This window comes from Scyliorhinus torazame, chromosome 22, assembly GCF_047496885.1.
Source record: "Scyliorhinus torazame isolate Kashiwa2021f chromosome 22, sScyTor2.1, whole genome shotgun sequence".
Lineage (NCBI taxonomy): Eukaryota > Metazoa > Chordata > Chondrichthyes > Carcharhiniformes > Scyliorhinidae > Scyliorhinus > Scyliorhinus torazame.
In genome coordinates this window covers 103634660-103656590 of record NC_092728.1, presented here as the reverse complement: position 1 = coordinate 103656590, position 21931 = coordinate 103634660, and the positions used below count along the sequence as shown (strand labels likewise).

At 49.6% G+C, this 21931-nt stretch overlaps 1 protein-coding gene across 2 annotated transcripts in view; it reads left to right on the top strand.

The window, feature by feature from the left end:
- The first annotated feature begins 740 nt into the window (after nucleotides 1–740).
- Nucleotides 741–21931, top strand: part of LOC140399295 (proline rich transmembrane protein 1B) — a 39819-nt gene continuing 18628 nt past the window's right edge. Inside the window, exons 1-2 of one of the 2 annotated variants that reach the window (XM_072488789.1) lie at nucleotides 741–965; nucleotides 16500–16957. In XM_072488789.1, coding sequence (XP_072344890.1) covers nucleotides 956–965; nucleotides 16500–16957 — 468 coding nt within the window. In that variant the 5' untranslated portion in view covers nucleotides 741–955. The remainder of the gene's footprint in view (nucleotides 966–16499; nucleotides 16958–21931) is intronic. The other variant, XM_072488788.1, reaches the window with a different exon arrangement.

Genomic DNA, 21931 nt, shown 5'->3' with positions numbered 1-21931 from the left:
CCCCGGGGGGGGCGCCCCCACGGTGGCCTGGCCCGCCATCGGGGCCCACCGATCCACGGGCAGGCCTGTGCCGTGGGGGCACTCTTTCCCTTCCGCCTCCGCCACGGTCTCCACCATGGCGGAGGCGGAAGTGACTCTCCCCACTGCGCATGCATTTAAAATGGAGGTGAGGTGAATTATTTTCACTCAGACGGTCGCGAGTCTCTGGAACTCTCTTCCTGAAAAGGTGGCTAAAGCCTTTAATATTTTTAAGGCGATGCTGGATCGATTCTTGGTCAGCAAGGGGATGATAGGTAATCGGGGTGGGGGATATGCAGAGTTGACGCTAATATCAGATCAGCCATGATCTTATTAACTGGCGGAGCAGGCTCGAGGGACCATGATGCCTACTCTTGTCCCTTGTCCGTATGTTAGTGCCTGACCAAAGCCTTGTATTCCTTTTCTATTAGGAAGCCTTTGAAGCTGGAGGTTTTAAATTATTGATCAACATAAATATTTATTAGTGCTCTAGAGAAAAACACAATGAGGTTCGCAACACAATATAGTCGGAGAAAATATCATAAACATCGTTTGGAATGGTAACCATTGGCTCAAAGGTGGATGTACTCTCTGTGTTTAGATAACAGGCCTTATCTCTTGTGAATAATTCATTTTGTGTGTGTGTGTGTTTGGGGAGAGGGACCTTGTGCCGGGGCGCGACGGGGCAGCACTGACCTGTACCCAGCTGTAGCCTCCAGCCCTCCCCTTGGTCACTCTGCTGACTGGCTCTGTCCTCCCGCGGAGAGCCCTGTTTGCACACCGCTCTGCAAACACTCACTCTGTGACTTATTAATCCCATTGAATGGGCTGAAGCAACAGCCTCTCGCTTTTCCCCTCTTTAGTCACAAGAAACATAAAATCAGGAGCGACTGAGGGAGAAAGAGAGAGTGAGAGAAAACAAAAAGCAGCGACGGCAATGGAAACAGGTACTTTGGAGTTTCTATTTTGCAGAAGGACTGGAACTTGCCAAATGTTTGTTGATGTTTTTCAGCTGTTTCTCTTCAGCTGGTTGTATGTGGCTTAGTGAAGTATTAAATATCAGCTTTACAGGGCAGCACGGTGGCGCAGTGGGTTAGCCCTGCTGCCTCACGGCGCCGAGGTCTCAGGTTCGATCCCGGCTCTCGTGTGGAGTTTGCACAATCTCCCCGTGTTTGCGTGGGTTTCGCCCCCACAACCCAAGGATGCGCAGGCTAGGTGTATTGGCCACGCTAAATTGCCTCTTAATTGGAAAAAATTAATTGGGTACTCTAAATTTTTATTTTTTTAATATCAGCTTTACACAGTGATCTCGTACCTCAGCACTCACTGTGAGGCGACTCAATGTCCTTTCAATAGCATGGGGGGGGGGGGGGGGTGAAGACTACTGTTTGTGCAAGGGGTAAATGTGGAGGTTGGAGGTGGGCTGGAAGAGTTCGGAATAGTTTGAACGAGTGGAGAAATCCAAATTGGTTTTCCAGGGTCTGTTTTGAGTTAAACGGTGTCAGTGAGTTCATAACCTCTGCCTGCGGTTCACTGGAATATCCGAAGCTGGTCTTTTATGTCAATCATTTGTGTGGAGTGATTTGAATAAGCTTGAGATCAGAGCAAGGAATACAGGAATTTAAACCAGGGATATCATTTCTCTCCGGTGGGGAAAGTTGAATTCAATGTATTATTGTGTGAGCTGAATGTCAGCGCGAAGGACTGAAATAAACCCTGGAACAAATAATGTCTTTGTTTTTTAGTTCAAACACAGCAACACGACAAATGACAAAAGGCTTTCTTAAGTGGGAGAAATCCAAGTCCTGAAATAGCGCCGAGTCTCGCAGCCCCCCAGAGCCGGCGCTGTCAAACTCAGGGGCGCCACCCATGGGTGGGTTGCGGGCGGGTGGGTCGGGGAGCCGTCCGTCGCGGCGCTCCCGATCGCGCAACTCTGCGTGCAACAGCCGCAGCAGCCGGCCAGCAACAGATTTTTATACGGTCGCAGCCTTTTTTTTCCAAGTTCGGGGGGGCCAAAGGGACCCAAAACCATTTCCTCCATTTTTGTCAGCAACAAACAAGGTAAGAGAAAATGGTGGGTCGCGAAGGTGGGCCGGCGTGGGTCGCGAAGGTCGGCTGACGTGGGTCGTGAAGGTCGGCTGACGTGGGTCGCGAAGGTCGGCCGAGCTGGGTTCCGAAGGTCGGCTGACGTGGGTCGCGAAGGTAGGCTGGTTGGTAAAAATGGGTCCCCGGAAGAAAAGTTTGAAAAACACTGCCTCAGAGCGCAGCTGGTATCACTCAAGGGCTATCGGGTGTTTGTGCAAGGGGTAAATGTGGAGGTTGGAGGTGGGCTGGAAGAGTTCGGAATAGTTTGAACGAGTGGAGTAATCCAAATTGGTTTTCCAGGGTCTGTTTTGAGTTAAACGGTGTCAGTGAGTTCATAACCTCTGCCTGCGGTTCACTGGAATATCCGAAGCTGGTCTTTTATGTCAATCATTTGTGTGGAGTGATTTGTATAAGCTTGAGATCAGAGCAAGTACAAACAGGTGCACATAGAACAGTCACAGCACCGAACGAGGCCATTTGGCCCATCGTGTGTGTGTGTGTGTGTGTGTGTGCTGGCCCTCTGTAAGAGCAACTCAGCTAGCCCCTACCCCCACTTTCCAAATGGCCCTGCAAATCTTTTCTCTTCAGATATTGGTCCAATATCCATTTGAAAACCCTGACATAATCCGTCTTCGTCACATAGAACATAGAACATAGAACATAGAACATAGAACATAGAACAATACAGCGCAGTACAGGCCCTTCGGCCCACGATGTTGCACCGAAACAAAAGCCATCTAACCTACACTATGCCATTATCATCCATATGTTTATCCAATAAACTTTTAAATGCCCTCAATGTTGGCGAGTTCACTACTGTAGCAGGTAGGGCATTCCACGGCCTCACTACTCTTTGCGTAAAGAACCTACCTCTGACCTCTGTCCTATATCTATTACCCCTCAGTTTAAAGTTATGTCCCCTCGTGCCAGCCATATCCATCCGCGGGAGAAGGCTCTCACTGTCCACCCTATCCAACCCCCTGATCATTTTGTATGCCTCTATTAAGTCTCCTCTTAACCTTCTTCTCTCCAACGAAAACAACCTCAAGTCCGTCAGCCTTTCCTCATAAGATTTTCCCTCCATACCAGGCAACATCCTGGTAAATCTCCTCTGCACCCGCTCCAAAGCCTCCACGTCCTTCCTATAATGCGGTGACCAGAACTGTACGCAATACTCCAAATGCGGCCGGACCAGAGTTCTGTACAGCTGCAACATGACCTCCCGACTCCGGAACTCAATCCCTCTACCAATAAAGGCCAACACTCCATAGGCCTTCTTCACAACCCTATCAACCTGGGTGGCAACTTTCAGGGATCTATGTACATGGACACCTAGATCCCTCTGCTCAGCCACACTTTCAAGAACTTTACCATTAGCCAAATATTCCGCATTCCTGTTATTCCTTCCAAAGTGAATCACCTCACACTTCTCTACATTAAACTCCATTTGCCACCTCTCAGCCCAGCTCTGCAGCTTATCTATATCCCTCTGTAACCTGCTACATCCTTCCACATTATCGACAACACCACCGACTTTAGTATCGTCTGCAAATTTACTCACCCACCCTTCTGCGCCTTCCTCTAGGTCATTGATAAAAATGACAAACAGCAACGGCCCCAGAACAGATCCTTGTGGTACTCCACTTGTGACTGTACTCCATTCTGAACATTTCCCATCAACCACCACCCTCTGTCTTCTTTCAGCTAGCCAATTTCTGATCCACATCTCTAAATCACCCTCAATCCCCAGCCTCCGTATTTTTTGCAATAGCCTACCGTGGGGAACCTTATCAAACGCTTTGCTGAAATCCATATACACCACATCAACTGCTCTACCCTCGTCTACCTGTTCAGTCACCTTCTCAAAGAACTCAATAAGGTTTGTGAGGCATGACCTACCCTTCACAAAGCCATGCTGACTATCCCTGATCATATTATTCCTATCTAGATGATTATAAATCTTGTCCCTTATAATCCCCTCCAAGACTTTACCCACTACAGACGTGAGGCTCACCGGTCTATAGTTGCCGGGGTTGTCTCTGCTCCCCTTTTTGAACAAAGGGACCACATTTGCTGTCCTCCAGTCCTCTGGCACTATTCCTGTAGCCAATGATGACATAAAAATCAAGGCCAAAGGTCCAGCAATCTCTTCCCTGGCCTCCCATAGAATCCTAGGATAAATCCCATCAGGTCCCGGGGACTTATCTATTTTCAGCCTGTCCAGAATTGCCAACACCTCTTCTCTACGTACCTCAATGCCATCTATTCTATTAGCCTGGGGCTCAGCATTCTCCTCCACAACATTATCTTTTTCCTGAGTGAATACTGACGAAAAATATTCATTTAGTATCTCGCCTATCTCTTCAGACTCCACACACAATTTCCCATCCCTGTCCTTGACAGGTCCTACTCTTTCCCTAGTCATTCGCTTATTCCTGACATACCTATAGAAAGCTTTTGGGTTTTCCTTGATCCTTCCTGCCAAATACTTCTCATGTCCCCTCCTTGCTCGTCTTAGCTCTCTCTTTAGATCCTTCCTCGCTACCTTGTAACTATCCATCGCCCCAACCAAAACTTCACACTTCATCTTCACATAGGCCTTCTTCTTCCTCTTAACAAGAGATTCCACTTCCTTGGTAAACCACGGTTCCCTCGCTCGACGCCTTCCTCCCTGTCTGACCGGTACATACTTATCAAGAACACGCAGTAGCTGATCCTTGAACAAGCCCCACTTATCCAGTGTGCCCAACACTTGCAGCCTACTTCTCCACCTTATCCCCCCCAAGTCACGTCTAATGGCATCATAATTGCCCTTCCCCCAGCTATAACTCTTGCCCTGCGGTGTATACTTATCCCTTTCCATCATTAACGTAAACGTCACCGAATTGTGGTCACTGTCCCCAAAGTGCTCTCCTACCTCCAAATCCAACACCTGGCCTGGTTCATTACCCAAAACCAAATCCAACGTGGCCTCGCCTCTTGTTGGCCTGTCAACATATTGTTTCAGGAAACCCTCCTGCACACACTGTACAAAAAACGACCCATCTATTGTACTCGAACTATATATTTTCCAGTCAATATTTGGAAAGTTAAAGTCTCCCATAATAACTACCCTGTTACTTTCGCTCATATCCAGAATCATCTTCGCCATCCTTTCCTCTACATCCCTAGAACTATTAGGAGGCCTATAAAAAACTCCCAACAGGGTGACCTCTCCTTTCCTGTTTCTAACTTCAGCTAATACTACCTCGGAAGAAGAGTCCCCATCTAGCATCCTCTCCGCCACCGTAATACTGCTCTTGACTAGCAGCGCCACACCTCCCCCTCTTTTGCCTCCTTCTCTGAGCTTACTAAAACACCTAAACCCCGGAACCTGCAACATCCATTCCTGTCCCTGCTCTATCCATGTCTCCGAAATGGCCACAACATCGAAGTCCCAGGTACCAACCCACGCTGCCAGTTCCCCTACCTTGTTTTGTATACTCCTGGCATTGAAGTAGACACACTTCAAACCACCTACCTGAACGCTGGCCCCCTCCTGCGACGTCAAATCTGTGCTCCTGACCTCTATACTCTCATTCTCCCTTACCCTAAAACTACAATCCAGGTTCCCATGCCCCTGCTGCATTAGTTTAAACCCCCCCAAAGAGCACTAACAAATCTCCCCCCCAGGATATTTGTGCCCCTCAGGTTCAGATGTAGACCATCCTGTCTGTAGAGGTCCCACCTTCCCCAGAAAGAGCCCCAGTTATCCAAAAATCTGAAACCCTCCCGCCTGCACCATCCCTGTAGCCATGAGTTTAAATGCTCTCTCTCCCTATTCCTCATCTCACTATCACGTGGCACGGGCAACAACCCAGAGATAACAACTCTGTTTGTTCTAGTTCTGAGCTTCCATCCTAGCTCCCTGAAAGCCTGCCTGACATCCTTGTCCCCTTTCCTACCTATGTCGTTGGTGCCAATGTGGACCACGACTTGGGGCTGCTCCCCCTCCCCCCTAAGGACCCGGAAAACACGATCCGAGACATCACGTACCCTTGCACCTGGGAGGCAACATACCAAACGTGAGTCTCTCACGCTCCCACAAAATCTCCTATCTGTGCCCCTGACTATAGAGTCCCCAATTACTAATGCTCTGCTCCTCTCCCCCCTTCCCTTCTGAGCAACAGGGACAGACTCCGTGCCAGAGGCCCGTACCCCATGGCTTACCCCTGGTAAGTCGTCCCCCCCACAAGTATCCAAAGCGGTATACTTGTTTCTCAGGGGAACGACCGCAGGGGATCCCTGCACTGACTGTTTTTTCCCAGTCCCTCTTACAGTTACCCACCTATCTCCAATCTTTGGTGTAACTAATTCCCTGAAGCTGCTATCTATGACCCCTTCTGCCTCCCGAATGATCCGAAGTTCTTCCAACTCCAGCTCCAGTTCCCTAACTCGGTCTTGGAGGAGCTGGAGATGGCAGCACTTCCTGCAGGTAAAATCAGCAGGGACACTAACTGCATCCCTCACCTCAAACATCCTGCAGGAGGAACATTGCACTCCCTTCCCTGCCATTCCTCTAACTTTCTACCAAGATCTGGCTAACAACTAAACTAAATTCTTATAATAAATAATAATAATATAATAAAAATATGGTACTTACCTCAGACCAATGGGTTTTATTATTAGGTTAGAGGAGGAGTGCGGGTGGGAGACACTACACGTGTAGTGTCTCGGGTTTCCTCTCCACCAGAATTTATTGGTGAGGGTCTTCCCAGACGTCCGCGGGTCGACTTCCTGATCCCGCCTAAAAAACTAATTTTAAAAAAAAGAAAAATTCTCAGCTCCTGCTGAAATTGACTAACCAGCCAGCTCCACTCCCGCCGAAATCGACTGGCCTGCCCCTGCAAAGAGAAGTGCTTTTAAAGGTTGACTTACCTCCCAGCAACCTCCTTCCGCAATGCTCCCGCTGAAATTGACTAACCAGCTGCTCTCACGCCACCGAAATCGACTGGCCTGCCCCTGCAAAGAGAAGTGCTTTTAAAGGTTGACTTACCTCCCAGCAACCTCCTTCCGCAATGCTCCCGCTGAAATTGACTAACCAGCTGCTCTCACGCCACCGAAATCGACTGGCCTGCCCCTGCAAAGAGAAGTGCTTTTAAAGGTTGACTTACCTCCCAGCAACCTCCTTCCGCAATGCTCCCGCTGAAATTGACTAACCAGCTGCTCTCACGCCACCGAAATCGACTGGCCTGCCCCTGCAAAGAGAAGTGCTTTTAAAGGTTGACTTACCTCCGAGCAACCTCCTTCCGCAATGCTCCCGCTGAAACTGACTCACCAGCTGTTCTCCCGCCGAAATCGAATGCACATTCCCGGTGCTTCCCTAATCTCTCACTGCACAAAGACAAGCATTCCTCATCTTGTCTTTGGCTATTAGTAAGATGTAGGGAGGAAATTCCAGAACTTAGAGGCCAGGCAGATCGAAGACACAGTTGCCAATGCCAGAGTTAGTGGGAATCAGGGATGATCGTGAGGCTAGAATTGGAGCTGCGCGGCAATCTCGGAGGGTTGGAAGAAAATATGAACCGTCTTTGTCGTCTCTTTTTTAATAAATGTAGAGGACCCAATTATTTTTTTTCCCAATTAAGGGTCAATTTTAGCGTGGCCAATCCACCTACCCTGCACATCTTTGGGTTATGAGAGTGAAACCCACGCAGACACGGGGAGAATGTGCAAACTCCACATGGACAGTGACCCAGAGCCGGGATCGAACCCGGGTCCTTGGTGCCATGAGGCAGCAGTGCTAACCAATGCGCCACCGTGCCGTCCCCGTCTTTGTCTTCTACTGATGTGGTGTCCTTCTGTGTGAATGTTCATGGGCTTAGGGTAGGCGACCTGAATGTGCCACACTGACTTTAAACACCACAAAGTATTGACCATTACAAGCATGGCTGCTTTTTCTCCACTTGTTATGATGAATATATAAAACAGATTAATGCAGAGCTGGGCAAGTAAACAACAAAATGAAAAGAGACCAGTCACACCATGGTAAAAGACAGAAGCGACACGGGGAAGTGGGCATCAGCTGAGAAACAGCTTCTTCACTCAGAGTGGTGAGAATGTGGAACCCATTACCACGAGGAGAGTCTGAATTGAATATGGATGCATTGGGGGGCTAATGATGACCACTAAACCGTTGTCGATTGTCGTACAGACGCTTCTGTCTCAGTAATGTCTCTTTAGGGAAGGAAATCCGGCGTCCTTACCTGGTCTGGGGCTGGTTTAGCACACTGGGCTAAATCGCTGGCTTTGAAAGCAGACCAAGGCAGGCCAGCAGCACGGTTCAATTCCCGTACCAGCCTCCCCGAACAGGCGCCGGAATGTGGCGACTAGGGGCTTTTCACAGTAACTTCATTTGAAGCCTACTTGTGACAATAAGCGATTTTCATTTCATGTGACTCCAGACCCACAGCAATGTGCTTGGCTGTTAACTGCCCCTCTGAAATGACCAAGTTCCCCACTCAGTTGTATCAAAACTGCTCTGAAGTTTAAAAGCAATGAAACTGGACTGACCACCCAGCATCGACATAGGCATCGGAAATGATTATGGCAAACCCGGCCCTGTCAACCCTGCAAAGCCCTCCTTACTAACATCTGGGGGGGTCTTGAGCCACAATTGGACGAGCTGTCTCACAGACTCGCCAAGCAACAGCCTGACAGAGTCCTACTCACAGAATCGTACAATCTCCCAGACACCAGGGTCACTATTCCAACGTATGCCATGTCCCACTGGTAGGGCAGACCCACAAGAGGTGGCAACACAGTGGTATAGTCGGGAGGGAATTGCCCTGGGAGGCCTCAACATCAACTCTGGACCTCATGAGGTCTTATGGCATCATGTCAAATATGGGCAAGGAAACTTGGTGATTACCACGTCCCGTCCCCTCTCAGCTGCTGAATCAGTACTCCTTCATTTTGAACATCACTGAGGGATATTAAGGTTCATTTTTATCTAAAGTCTAGTCTTTCTTTTATTTAGTCGATTAGCTTAAAAGTTACTGGGCGCGATTCTCTGAAATGGAGACAGCGTGTTTGCGCCGTCGTGAACGCCGTCGAGGTTCACGACGGCGCGAAACGGCCCCTATCCCGACTGATTCAGGGCCCGGAAACGGGCTAGGAGCGGCGCCGCGCCATTTATGCGTGCCAGGCCTTGGCACCGCGTAAAGGCGGCGCCGCATACATGATGCGGCCGACACTGCATAACTGGCGTCACCCGCGCATGCGTGGTTGCCATCCTCCCCGAGTCCGCCCCGCAAGAAGATGTCAGACGGATCTTGCGGGGCTGCGGAAGAAAGGAGGTCCTCCTTCAGAGAGGCCTGCCCGACGATCGGTGGGCACCGATCGCGGACCAGACCCCATTTGAGGCCCCCCCCCCCGGTGCAGGATCCCCCCCCCCCCACACAGGCCACCCCCCCAGCAATCCCGCGCTGTTCCCGCCGGCAGCGACCAGGTATGGACGGTGCAGGGGGGAACTCACCGTTTTGGGCAGGCCGCTCGGCCCATCCGGCACTGAGAATCGCGGGGGTACCGGTGAATTGCCACTTTGGCTGTCTCGGGCGATTCACTGGACCGCGCCGCGCAAAACGCGATTGTGCCGATCTGGCCGCTTCCGTGAATAAAACCGGCGCGGGAGCGGAGAATCGCGCCCACTGTTTGGTTTAGAAGAAGGTGAATTTTCAATCAGCCTTAAACAAAGGTTCTACTTGTAGCTACTTGCAGCTGGAGCTTGTTAATTAGTTAATTGGATTAGGCCAGTTTTCAGTGGCTAGAGTCACAGTATAAAGGTGAGCCAGCTACAGTGCAGACTTTGCACTGAGTGCTGAATTTGGGTGCATTTGAGTGCTATAGTGAGAGTTTGGTGACTGAGGGAGCAAGGTGCTCCTTTAATTTCATTTCCTACATTTCCTCAAAGAGCGTGAAGGGAGGCGGGAGTTTACAGAGATTGCAGCTGACTGGGAGCAGAGTCGGAGGGCGGAGTTCCAGTTGGTCCACAGGGCAGCTATATTCTGTAAGGTTAGAGGGGATGGAGGCTATGCCAGTTGCATGCTCCTCCTGTAGGATGTGGGTGGTGAGGGATACCACCGGTGTCCCCGCTGACTATACCTGCGGGAAGTGCACCCAACTCCAGCTCCTCAGAGACCGTGTTAGGGAACTGGAGCTGGGTGAACTTCGGAGGGGGTGATAGAGAAGAGTTACAGGGCGGTAGCCACACCCAAGGTACAGGAAAAGAGTAGCTGGGTTACAGTCAGGGGAAAGAAAACAAACAGGCAGACAGTGCAGGGATCCCTTGTGGCCGTTCCCCTTCAAAACAAGTATACCATTTTGGATGCTGTTGGGAGGGATGACCTACCGGGGGAATGCCCTAGCGGCCAGGTCTCTGGCACTGAGTCTGGCTCTGTGGCTCAGAAGAGAAGGGGGGAGAATAGAAAAGCAATAGTGATAGGAGACTCAATGGTTAGGGGAATAGATAGGAGATTCTGTGGTCGCGATCGAGACTCCCGGAAGGTATGTTGCCTCCCAGGTGCCAGGGCCAGGGATGTCTCGGATCGAGTCTACAGGATTCTTAAGGGGGAGGGGGAGCAACCAGAAGTCGTGGTGCACATTGATACCAACGGCATAGCTAAGAAAAGGGATGAGGATCTAAAAAGTGATTTTAGGGAGTTAGGTTGGAAGCTAAGGAGCAGGCCAAGCAGAGTAGTGAGCTCAGGATTGCTACCGGTGCCACGTGCAAGTGAGGCAAGGAACAGAGAGCGAGTGCAGCTGAACACGTGGCTACAGGACTGGTGCAGGAGGGAAGGCTTCAGACATGTGGATCACTGGGATATCTTCTGGGGAAGGTGGGACCTGTACATGAAGGACGGATTGCACCTAAACTGGTGGGGCACCAATATCCTGGGTGGAAGGTTTGCTGGAGCTCTTCGGGAGGGTTTAAACTAGTTTGGCAGGGGGTGGGAACCAGAGCTACGGATCAGAGGATAGGGTAGCTGTTGAACAGGCAGAAATAGTCTGCAGCAAGTCTGTGAGGAAGGATAGACAGTTGATAGGGCAAAGTTGCACTCAGTGGAATGGGTTTAAGTGTGTCTGTTTCAGCGCAAGGAGTGTCAGGAATAAGGGAGATGAACTTAGAGCATGGATCAGTACTTGGAACTATAATGTTGTGGCCATTACAGAGTCATGGATTTCACAGGGGCAAGAGTGGTTGTTAGATGTTCCGGGGTTTAGATGTTTTCAGAAGAATAGGGAGGGAGGTAAAAGAGGAGGGGGAGTGGCACTGTTAATTAAGGAGTGCACCACAGCTACAGAAAAGGAGGTAGTTGAGGAGGGTTTGTCCACTGAGTCAGTATGGGTGGAAGTCAGAAACAAGAAAGGAGCAGTCACTTTATCGGGAGTTTTCTATAGACCCAGGCCAGGTGTCAGATGTCTCGGTGAGAGAGCATTTCGGTGACAGTGACCACAACTCCTTGACCTTTACCATAGACATGGAGAGGGATAGGAACACACAGTATGGGAAGGTATTTAATTGGGGGAGGGGAGATTATACTGCTATTAGACAGGAGCTGAGGAGCATAAAGTGGGAACAATTGTTCTTGGGGAAATGCACAACAGTAATGTGGGGGTTGTTTAAGGAGCACTTGCTGCGAGTGCTGGATAGTTTTGTCCCACTGAGACGAGGAAGGAATGGGAAGGTGAAGGAGCCTTGGATGACAAGAGAAGTGGAGCTTCTAGTCAAGAGGAAGAAGGAAGCTTACGTAAGGTTGAGGAAGCAAGGATCTGACTCGGCTCTGGAGGGTTACAAGGTAGCCAGGAAGGAACTCAAAAATGGAGTGAGGAGAGCTAGAAGGGGGCATGAAAAAGCCCTGGCGGGAAGAATTAGGGAAAACCCCAAGGCGTTCTACACTTATGTGAGAAATAAGAGGATGATCAGAGTGAGAGTAGGGCCGATCAGGGATAGTGGAGGGAGCTTGTGCCTAGAGTCTGAAGAGATGGGGGAGGCCCTAAATGAATACTTTGCTTCACTATTCACTAGAGAGAAGGACCTTGTTGCTCATGAGAACAGTGTGAACCAGGTTAATAGACTCGAATAAGTTGATATTAAGAAGGAGGATGTGCTGGAAATTTTGAAAAGCATCAGGATAGATAAGTCCCCTGGGCCTGACGGGATATACCCAAGGTTACTACGGGAAGCGAGGGAGGAGATTGCTGTGCCGTTGGCGATGACCTTTGCATCCTCAATCTCCACTGGAGTAGTACCGGATGATTGGAGGGAGGCGAATGTTGTTCTCCTGTTCAAGAAAGGGAATAGGGAAATCCCTGGGAATTACAGACCCATCAGTCTTACGTCTGTGGTGAGCAAAATATTGGAAAGGATTCTGAGAGATAGGATTTATGATTATTTAGAAAAACATAGTTTGATTAAAGATATTCAGCATGGCTTTGTGCGGGGCAGGTCATGCCTCACAAGCCTCATTGAATTCTTTGAGGATGTGACGAGACACATTGATGAAGGTCGGGCAGTGGATGTGGTGTATATGGATTTCAGTAAGGCATTGGATATGGTTCCCCATGGAAGGCTCATTCAGAAAGTTAGGGGGCATGGGATACAGGGAAATCTGGCTGTCTGGATACAGAATTGGCTGGCCGAAAGAAGACAGCGAGTGGTAGTGGATGGAAAGTATTCCGCCTGGAGGTCCGTGACCAGTGGTGTCCCGCAAGGATCTGTTCTGGGACCTCTGCTTTTTGTGGTTTTTATAAATGACTTGGATGAGGAAGTGGAAGGGTGGGTTAGTAAGTTTGCCGATGACACAAAGGTTGGTGGAGTTGTAGATAGTGTTGAGGGTTGTTGCAGGTTACACAACAGGACATTGACAGGATGCAGAGCTGGGCTGAGAAGTGGCAGATGGAGTTCAATCTAGATAAATTTGAAGTGATTCATTTTGGAAGGTCGAATTTGAATGTTGAATACAGGATTAAAGGCAGGATTCTTGGAAGTCTGGAGGAACAGAGGGACCTTGGGGTCCACGTACATAGATCCCTCAAAATTGCCACCCAGGTTGATATGGTTGTTAAGAAGGCATATGGTGTGTTGGCTTTCATTAACAGGGGGATTGAGTTTAAGAGCCGTGAGGTTTAGCTGCAGCTTTATAAAACTCTAGTTAGACCACACTTGGAATATTGTGTCCAGTTCTGGTTGCCTCATTATAGGAAGGATGTGGATGCTCTGGAGAGGGTACAGAGGCGATTTACCAGGATGCTGTCTGGACTGGAGGGTATGTCTTATGAAGAAAGGTTGAGGGAGCTAGGGCTTATCTCACTGGAGTGAAGAAGGCAGAGAGGTGACTTGATAGAGGTATACAAGGTGATGAGAGGCATGGATAGAGTGGATAGCCAGAGACTTTTCCCCAGGGTGGAAATGGCTGTCACGAGGGGATATAATTTTAAGGTGATTGGAGGAAGGTATAGGGGAGATGTCAGAGGTAGGTTCCTTACACAGAGAGTGGTGGGTGTGTGGAATGCACTGCCAGCGGAGGTGGTGGAGTCAGAGTCATTAGGGACATTTAAGCGACTCTTGGACAGGCACATGGACAGCAGTATATTGAAGGGGAGTAGGTTACAATAAATGGCCGGCACAACATCGGGGCTGAAGGGCCTGTACTGTGCTGTACTGTTCCATGTTCTATCACTTGGAAAAAGCACTGATGGTGGCAAGGGCACAGAATGTACTCAGGGCTTCAAAGTCCATCACCAAGAGTGGCTCGGGAGTACCACCGTCGCTGAATCCCTCACTACCAACATCCTGGGTTTCACCATTGACCAGAAGTTGAACTGGAGCAGTCGTATAAATACTGTGACTACCAGAGCGGGTCAGAGACAGGGAATTCTGCAGCAAATAATCCTCCTCCTGACTTCCCAAAGCCTGACCACTACCTGCAAGATACAAGTCAGGAGTGTGATGGAATACTCTCCACTTGTCTGAATGAGTGCCCTAGTGAACCAAATGGGTTTTTCTGACAATCCGTTGGTATCACAGTGACCATCACTGATAGCAACTTGTTTTTAAATTCCAGGGTAATTTAATTCACCGAATGCTCTGTTGTTATGGTGCAATTTGACTTCTAGATTATTAGTCCTGGTTTCTGGATTATTCGTCCAGTCCACAATCATTGCCATTTAATCACCCCCTTGTTCTACGCTCTCACTATTTCCAGTTAACTTCAATGACAATAAAATGTATCACTGAGCCAGTGGTAGCCAATCTAATATTTCCCTTTGCACACATTACCCTTGGGTTTCTCCCTTTTTTGCAACATTTAAACTTAAACCTGGTGACAAATTGAGATGCTGGAAAGGCCTCGTAACCTTATAACCGTGAAAGGAAGTGACATCCACGATTATACAGCTGAACAGAGGGTTTTATTATTAAATTCACGATATTCATGTCTTGTCCTACATTGCACACATAAAATGTTCAAAAATAAGACCATAGTCCACCAGACATTGGAGCAGAAGTAGGCCATTCAGGGCAGCACGGTGGTGTAGTGGTTAGCACTGCAGTCTCGCGGCGCCAAGGTCCCAGGTTCGATCCTGGGCTCTGGGTCACTGCCCGTGTGGAGTTTGCACATTCTCCCCGTGTCTGCCTGGGTCTCACTCCCACAACCCAAAGATGTGCAGGGGAGGTGGATTGGCCGCGCTCAATTGCCCCTTAATTGGAAAAAATTAATTGGGTACTCTAAATTTATTTTAAAAAAGAAGTAGGCCATTCGGCCCATCGAGCCTGCTCCACCATTCAACAAGATCATGACTGATCTAATATGATAATCCTCAACTCCGCTTTCCCACCTTATCCCCATAACCCTCGATTCCTTGACTGATTATAAGCCTTTATATTAAAAATAATCACCTGAAGGATAATCTTTGACCACGTTTCACAAGAACAGTGGTGTATTTCTAGTACAGTGTATTAAAGGCAGGAGATAATGTTTTTTTTTACAATTTTAGAGTACCCAATTCTTTGTTACCAATTAAGGGGCAATTGAGCGCGGCCAATCCACCTACCCTGCACATCTCTTTGGGTTGAGGGGGTGAGACCCAAGCAGACACGGGGAGAATGTGCTAACTCCACACGGTGACCCGGGTGAGGTAAGAGATAATGTTGATGGTGCTCATGACTTGAAACAACGTATTAAACCAACAACCTGTCAGAATACACCGGGGAGGGATTCTCCGACCCCCCCCCCCGCCGGGCCGGAAATCCCTGGGGGGGGGGGGGGGGGGGGGCGTGAATCATGCCCCACCTCTCCAACGCGACTGCCGTTTTTCAGGCGGGGGCGGGGTTTACGCCGCGCCGGTCGGGAGCCGTCGGCAACGACCCTCCCGGAAATTCTCCGGGCCCCGTTGGGCCGAGCGGCCATCGTTTCCTGGCTCGTCCTGCCGGCCGAAATGGACATGGTCCATCACGGCGGGGCCTGGCTTGTAGGCCGGCTAGGTGAGTCCCCGGGGTGGCGCGGGGGGGATCCGGCCCTGTGCAGTGGGGGCACTCCTTCCTTCTGTGCCGGCCTCTGTCGGGCTCCACCATGGCCGGCGCGGAGGAGAACCCCCCTGCGCATGCGCCAACTCGCGCCGGCCCTTCGGCGCCGGTTGATGTGGCGCTAACCCCTCCGGCGCCGGCCTAGCCCCCGGATGTGTGGAGCATTCTGCACCTTCCGGTCGGCCTGATGCCGGAGTGGTTCACGCCGCTCTTGGCGCCGGCGTCGGGCCACCCGGCCAGTTGCGGGAGGATCCCGCCCCAGACATTTACTTTTGGAGATAGCCTAGATCTCCAATTTCATTCAAAATTGCCCATAAATTGAACCATCTCCTGAAAGTTGAAAAGAATTTCTGCAACTTATTCAAATTTTATTTTATTCAAAACTTTGATGGGAGGAGGGCGTTGCTGACTGGACTCAGGATTTATTGCCCATCCCTAATTGCCCTTGAACTGAGTTCGGCCATTTCAGAGGGCATTTCAGGGTCAGCCACTTCGCTGTGGGTACGGAGTCACCGGTGGGCCAGACAGGGTAAGGACGGCAGATTTCCTTCCCTAAACCTCATTAGTGAACCAGGTGAGTTTTTACGACAATCGATGATCGTTTCATGGTCACCAACATTGGGATGAGCTTCTCATTCAGATTTGTTTTGTTGATTGAATTTAAATGTATTCGATCCATTCAAAATCGGGCATAATTTCATAATAGAGTCCATGGTTCAAAAATACTTAAATGGCTGAAAAGCATTATGGGCGATCCTGAAGGGTGCTAGCTAAATGCACATCCTTTTGAACATGATTATTTTGAGGTTTCTCATGTTTTGGATTCTTTCAGGCACAGCAGGAAGAGAAACTGGATTCCAAGAACAGACGGAACCAAGAGGCAATCAGAAGAGGGAGGGAAGCACATCAGAAGGTTCAGGACAGACAGGAGTTGTGGCGATGGTTACCCAATCGACTGAACTCAGTGAGGAGCCTCCAAATGCTCAGGAAAGTGGAATTAACGCCACAGAAAACACTGGAAGGCATCATCGCGTTGTTAACTGTACAACTCAACCAAAGTGTGCAAGTGAGGTCGAAGAAGCTGTGAATTCAGCGGGCTGTATAAACCGGGCCTATGTGGGAGAGCCTCCTCCATATTCACCACCAGATCCAAAGACTATCCACCTACTTTACCCTTCATATGGGAGCTCTTTCCCCGGACAATTACCTGTTATGTATCAGCCAGGCACACAGGATCAAGTCTTTTATCAGCATCAACAAACCCTTCCTGGGTCCTGTCCTTTCTCCATTGTAAGTTGCGACTGAACTTTCAATTCTTTTGTCAAATCTCATTGTCGGAGTGAAAATGGGATTTGGGTCAATAAGGGGACTCTGTGAGCTGTCAAAATGTTGGTTTCCCCATTTCCCCAACAGGATTGAAATCTGGTTCCCAGCAATTCATCATTTCAGAAAACTGGTCAGGTCACCGTTGCTACATTCTTACCGAACAGTGAGCAACGTTTCCAAATTATTGGCTAGTTAACAGACCACTCACAGATCACCCCCCCCGCCCCCCGCCTTCAACCCTCTCCCCTCCCCCCCGGTCTCCTGGTCAACAATTTACCTCTCAGCCAACACCTGAAAATGGACACCATGATCATGATCACATTGCCGTGTGTGGGAGCTGGCTGTGCACAAATTAGTATTTCTTACATACAACAGTGACTACACTTCAGATGTATTTCATTGGCCGTAAAACGCCTAAGGATGTCCTGAGGTCATGAGAAATGCTATAACATTGCCCCGAACAGGCGCCCCGAACAGGCGCCGGAATGTGGTGACTAGGGGCTTTTCACAGTAACTTCATTTGAAGCGTACTTGTGACAATAAGTGATTTTCATTTAATTTCATTTTTTTCTTTTATCCTCTGCATTATAGTCATTACAGCACAGTAGGAGGCCATTCAACCCCTTGAATCTGTGCTAGCTCTCTTTGGAGCAATTCAGTCATTCCTATTTCCCCGCTGCATCCCTGCAGGTTATTTCCCTCCATTGCCCATCCAACTTCTTTTTGAAATCATCTTTGCTTTCATCCCCCTCTCGGTGGTGACTTGTACCAGGTCATCAACACTCACTGTGAAAGTTTCTCCTCACAGCCTCCACCCCACCCCCCCCCCCCCAGCCCCCCCAAGACTTGTGCACAAAATCCAGGCTGACATTTACAGTGCTGAGGGAGTGCTACATTGTCAGAGGCGCTGTCGTTTGTACGAGATGATTGAACCGAGGCTCAGGTGGATGTGAAAGAACCCATGGCTCCACTTCGATCAATAATAATAATCTTTATTGTCACAAATAGGCTCACATTAACACTGCAATGACGTTACTGTGAAAATCCCCTAGTCGCCACACTCCGGCGCCTGTTCGGGTACACAGAGGGAGAATTCAGAATGTCCAATTCACCTAACAGCACGTCTTTCGGGACTTGTGGGAGGAAATCGGAGCACCCGGAGGAAACCCATGCAGACACGGGGAGAACGTGCAGACTCCGCACAGACAGTGTCCCAAGCCGGGAATCGAACCTGGGATCCTGGAGCTGTGAAACAACAGTGCTAACCACTGTGCCACCGAGCCGCAAGAGAATGGGAGTTGTCCCTGCTGCACTGGCCAATACTTAACCTTCAAACAACGTTACACAAAAGGGGGATCTTTGTTTGTGGGATCTGGCTGTGGACAAACTGACAGCTGCTGCTCTCATATTACAACAGCGACTGCACTGCAAAACAAAATGTCATTGAAAGATGCATCTGGTCATTGGCTGTAAAACACTTTGGCACATGCTGTTATGGTGAACGGCGATTTATAAATGCAGGTCATTCTGTCTAGTCCAAAAGGCCGTTGCCCCATAGACAACATCAGAGGAAGTATCTTGCTTTAAAAGTCCGTAGCGTTCACTTGTCAGAGGCCCGTAGGGTATATGATCCGAGCAGCAGACTTCAGTCAGGAGAGCGAAGTTCTGGCTCTGTGGCATTTCCACCGAGTCAGTCTCGCTTCTTTTACGAGGGCCTGGGAGGGAGGGAGGGAGGGAGGGAAATAGAGAAGAAGGGAGGGAGGGGGCAGTGGACACATCAGCCAGCGGGTGTGTTGATGAATATGGAGACGGCCAGGTGTTTGCTTCACTTTGGCTGGTTAAGATGGTAGCTCTACGGGGAGTCCGTGTTGGTGACAGAGCGGCGAAGGAGGACCACAAAGTAGAAAAACACTATAAGGAAAGTCTTTGGAAAAATGTTTTCATTTACTTAGACTTGATTGTTTTTCTTCCCAACAGCCACACCTACAAACCAGTATGGAGTCTATAAATGTTCAACATTATGGTTAAGCCGTGATTTCTTTGTGGTCTGACTAGTTGAAGATTTGCCTGTGAAACAGGAATGGTACTTTCACAGATTAATCGGTAAAAACTCCAGACCTTTCTGAAGTTACATATTAAAAATCTGTCGACGGCACTGAGGTCCCAGGTTCAATCCCGGCTCTGGGTCACTGTCCGTGTGGAGTTTGCACATTCTCCCCGTGTCTGCGTGGTTTTCGCCCCCACAACCCAAAGATGTGCTGGGTAGGTGGATTGGCCGCGCTAAACTGCCCCTTAATTGGGAAAAGTGAATATGGTATGGTAAATTGTTTTTAAAAATCTGTCTAACGGGGTGGAACGGTGGTGCAGTGCTTAGCACTGCTGCCTCACGGCGCCGAGGACCCGGGTTCGAATCCTGGCCCCGGGTCACTGTCCGTGTGGAGTTTGCACATTCTCCCCGTGTCTGCGTGGGTCTCACCCCCACAACTCAAAGATGTGCAGGGTAGGTGGATTGGCCACACTAAATTGCCCCTTAATTCGGAAAAAAAAGAATTGGGTACTCTAAATTTTTTTTAAAAATCTGTCCAACACGGCCTAGGATAGCTTCAATGACCCAGACGCCACTGCTCTCCGGGGACGATAATCCCACAGACCAACAGCCTTCTGGGAGAAAACATCTCTCCTCATCTCCATCTTAAAAGGGAGACCCCTTATTTTTAAACTCTGTCCCCTAGTTCTAGACTTTTCTGGAAGAACAAATATCCTCTGAGTAAACACTTTCCAAACCCGCAACCTCTACCATCTAGAAGGACAAGGGAAGCAGATACCTGGGAACCCCACCACCTGGAGGTTCCCCTCCAAGCCACTCACCGCCCTGACTTGGGAAATATATCGGCCGTTCCTTCACTGTCGCTGGGGCAAGATCCTGGAACCCCACCCCCACACACACTAACAGCACAGTGGGCGTACCTATACCTCAAAGACTGTGGCGGTTCAAGAAGGCAGCTCACCACCACCTTCTGAAGGGCAACTAGGGCTGGGCAACAAACACTGGCCTAGCCAGCGATGCCCACATCCCGTAAATGAGTGAAGACAAAAGTTGCGGCACAGTGGTTAGCACCACTGCCTCACAGCGCCAGGGACCCAGGTTCAATCCCGGTCTTGGCTGACAGCCTGGGCGGAGCCTGCACGTCCTCCCCGTGTGTGCGTGGGTTTCCTCCGGGTGCTCCGGTTTCCTCCCACAGTCCAAAGATGTGACGGTTAGGTGGATTGGCCGTGGTCAATGCTTTCGAGGGTAGGGTGGGGGAGTGGGCCCAGGTAGAGGGTAGTTGCAGACCCGATGGGCTGAATGGCTTCCTTCTGCACTATAGGTATACTGTGATTCTTTTTAAAAAATAATAAAACGTTCCACTCCCCCTCCTCGTGCCCCATTGCGAATCCTCTTTTTTAAATATTCCTCAAATTCCCATCTACAAGTTCCTATAGGACCTGCTTCCGTCCGGACAGCACACATCTAAACGTTACTTATAACATTTAACACCTTCTCTGGTTCTTTTGCCAGTTATTTCTCCGTCAATGCAACCAGACCAGAAGATTATTTTATTTGCTGGGATCCTGCTGTGTACAGTTCGATTCCCCTCCATTTTAAATTCAAAGACCCTGGAAACCTGAAATTCAAAATAGTAAATGCTGGAAAGTCTCAGCAGGTCAGGCAGCATCTGTGGCGAGAGGATCAGAGCTGAGGGTTCAGGTCAATGACCTTTCTTCAGAATGTTGACCTGATGTAATGTTCATGTTACCAATTCGGTGATGAAATTTGATTTCCGGGGTTTCACGTTTATCATAGAATTTATCATAGAATTTACAGTGCAGAAGGAGGCCATTCGGCCCATCGAGTCTGCACCGGCTCTTGGAAAGAGCACCCTACCCAAGGTCAACACCTCCACCCTATCCCCATAACCCAGTAACTCGACCTAACAGTAAGGGCAAATTTGGACACTAAGGGCAATTTATCATGGCCAATCCACCTAACCTGCACATTTTTGGACTGTGGGAGGAAACCGGAGCACCCGGAGGAAACCCACGCACACACGGGGAGAACGTGCAGACTCCGCACAGACAGTGACCCAAGCCGGAATCGAACCTGGGACCCTGGAGCTGTGAAACAATTGTGCTAACCACAATGCTACCGAGCTGCCCTAATTCCCATTCGGATTAGCATCTCATTACTGTTTATTTCGTCAAAATGGTGTAGGGATCAGGTCAGCGACGGAAGTTAATTGTTATAATATGTGCGTGTGTGTGCTTATGTCTGCGAGTGTGAGTGCTTGTGTGTGCGAGTGTGTGTGAGTGTGTGCGAGTGTGTGTGTGTATGTGTGCGTGTATATATGTGCGTGTGTGTGTGTGTATGTATGTCAGAGGGTCAGTACTGAGGGAGTGCTGCACTGTCAGAGGGTCAGTACTGAGGGAGTGTTGCACTGTCAGAGGGTCAGTACTGAGGGAGTGCCGGACTGTCAGAGGGTCAGTACTGAGGGAGTGTCGCACTGTCCAAGGGTCAGTACTGAGGGAGTGCCGCACTGTCAGAGGGTCAGTACTGAGGAAGTGCTGCATTGTCAGAGGTGCAGTACTGAGGGAGTGCCGCACTGTCAGAGGGTCAGTACTGAGGGAGTGCTGCACTGTCAGAGGGTCAGTACTGAGGGAGCACTGCACTGTCCAAGGGTCAGTACTGAGGGAGTGTTGCACTGTCCAAGGGTCAGTACTGAGGGAGTGCCGCATTGTCAGAGGGTCAGTGCTGAGGGAGTGCTGCACTGTCAGAGGGTCAGTACTGAGGGAATGCTGCACTGTCAGAGGGTCAGTACTGAGGGAGTGCTGCACTGTCAGAGGGTCATTACTGAGGGAGTGCCGCACTGTCAGAGGATCAGTACTGAGGGAGCACTGCAC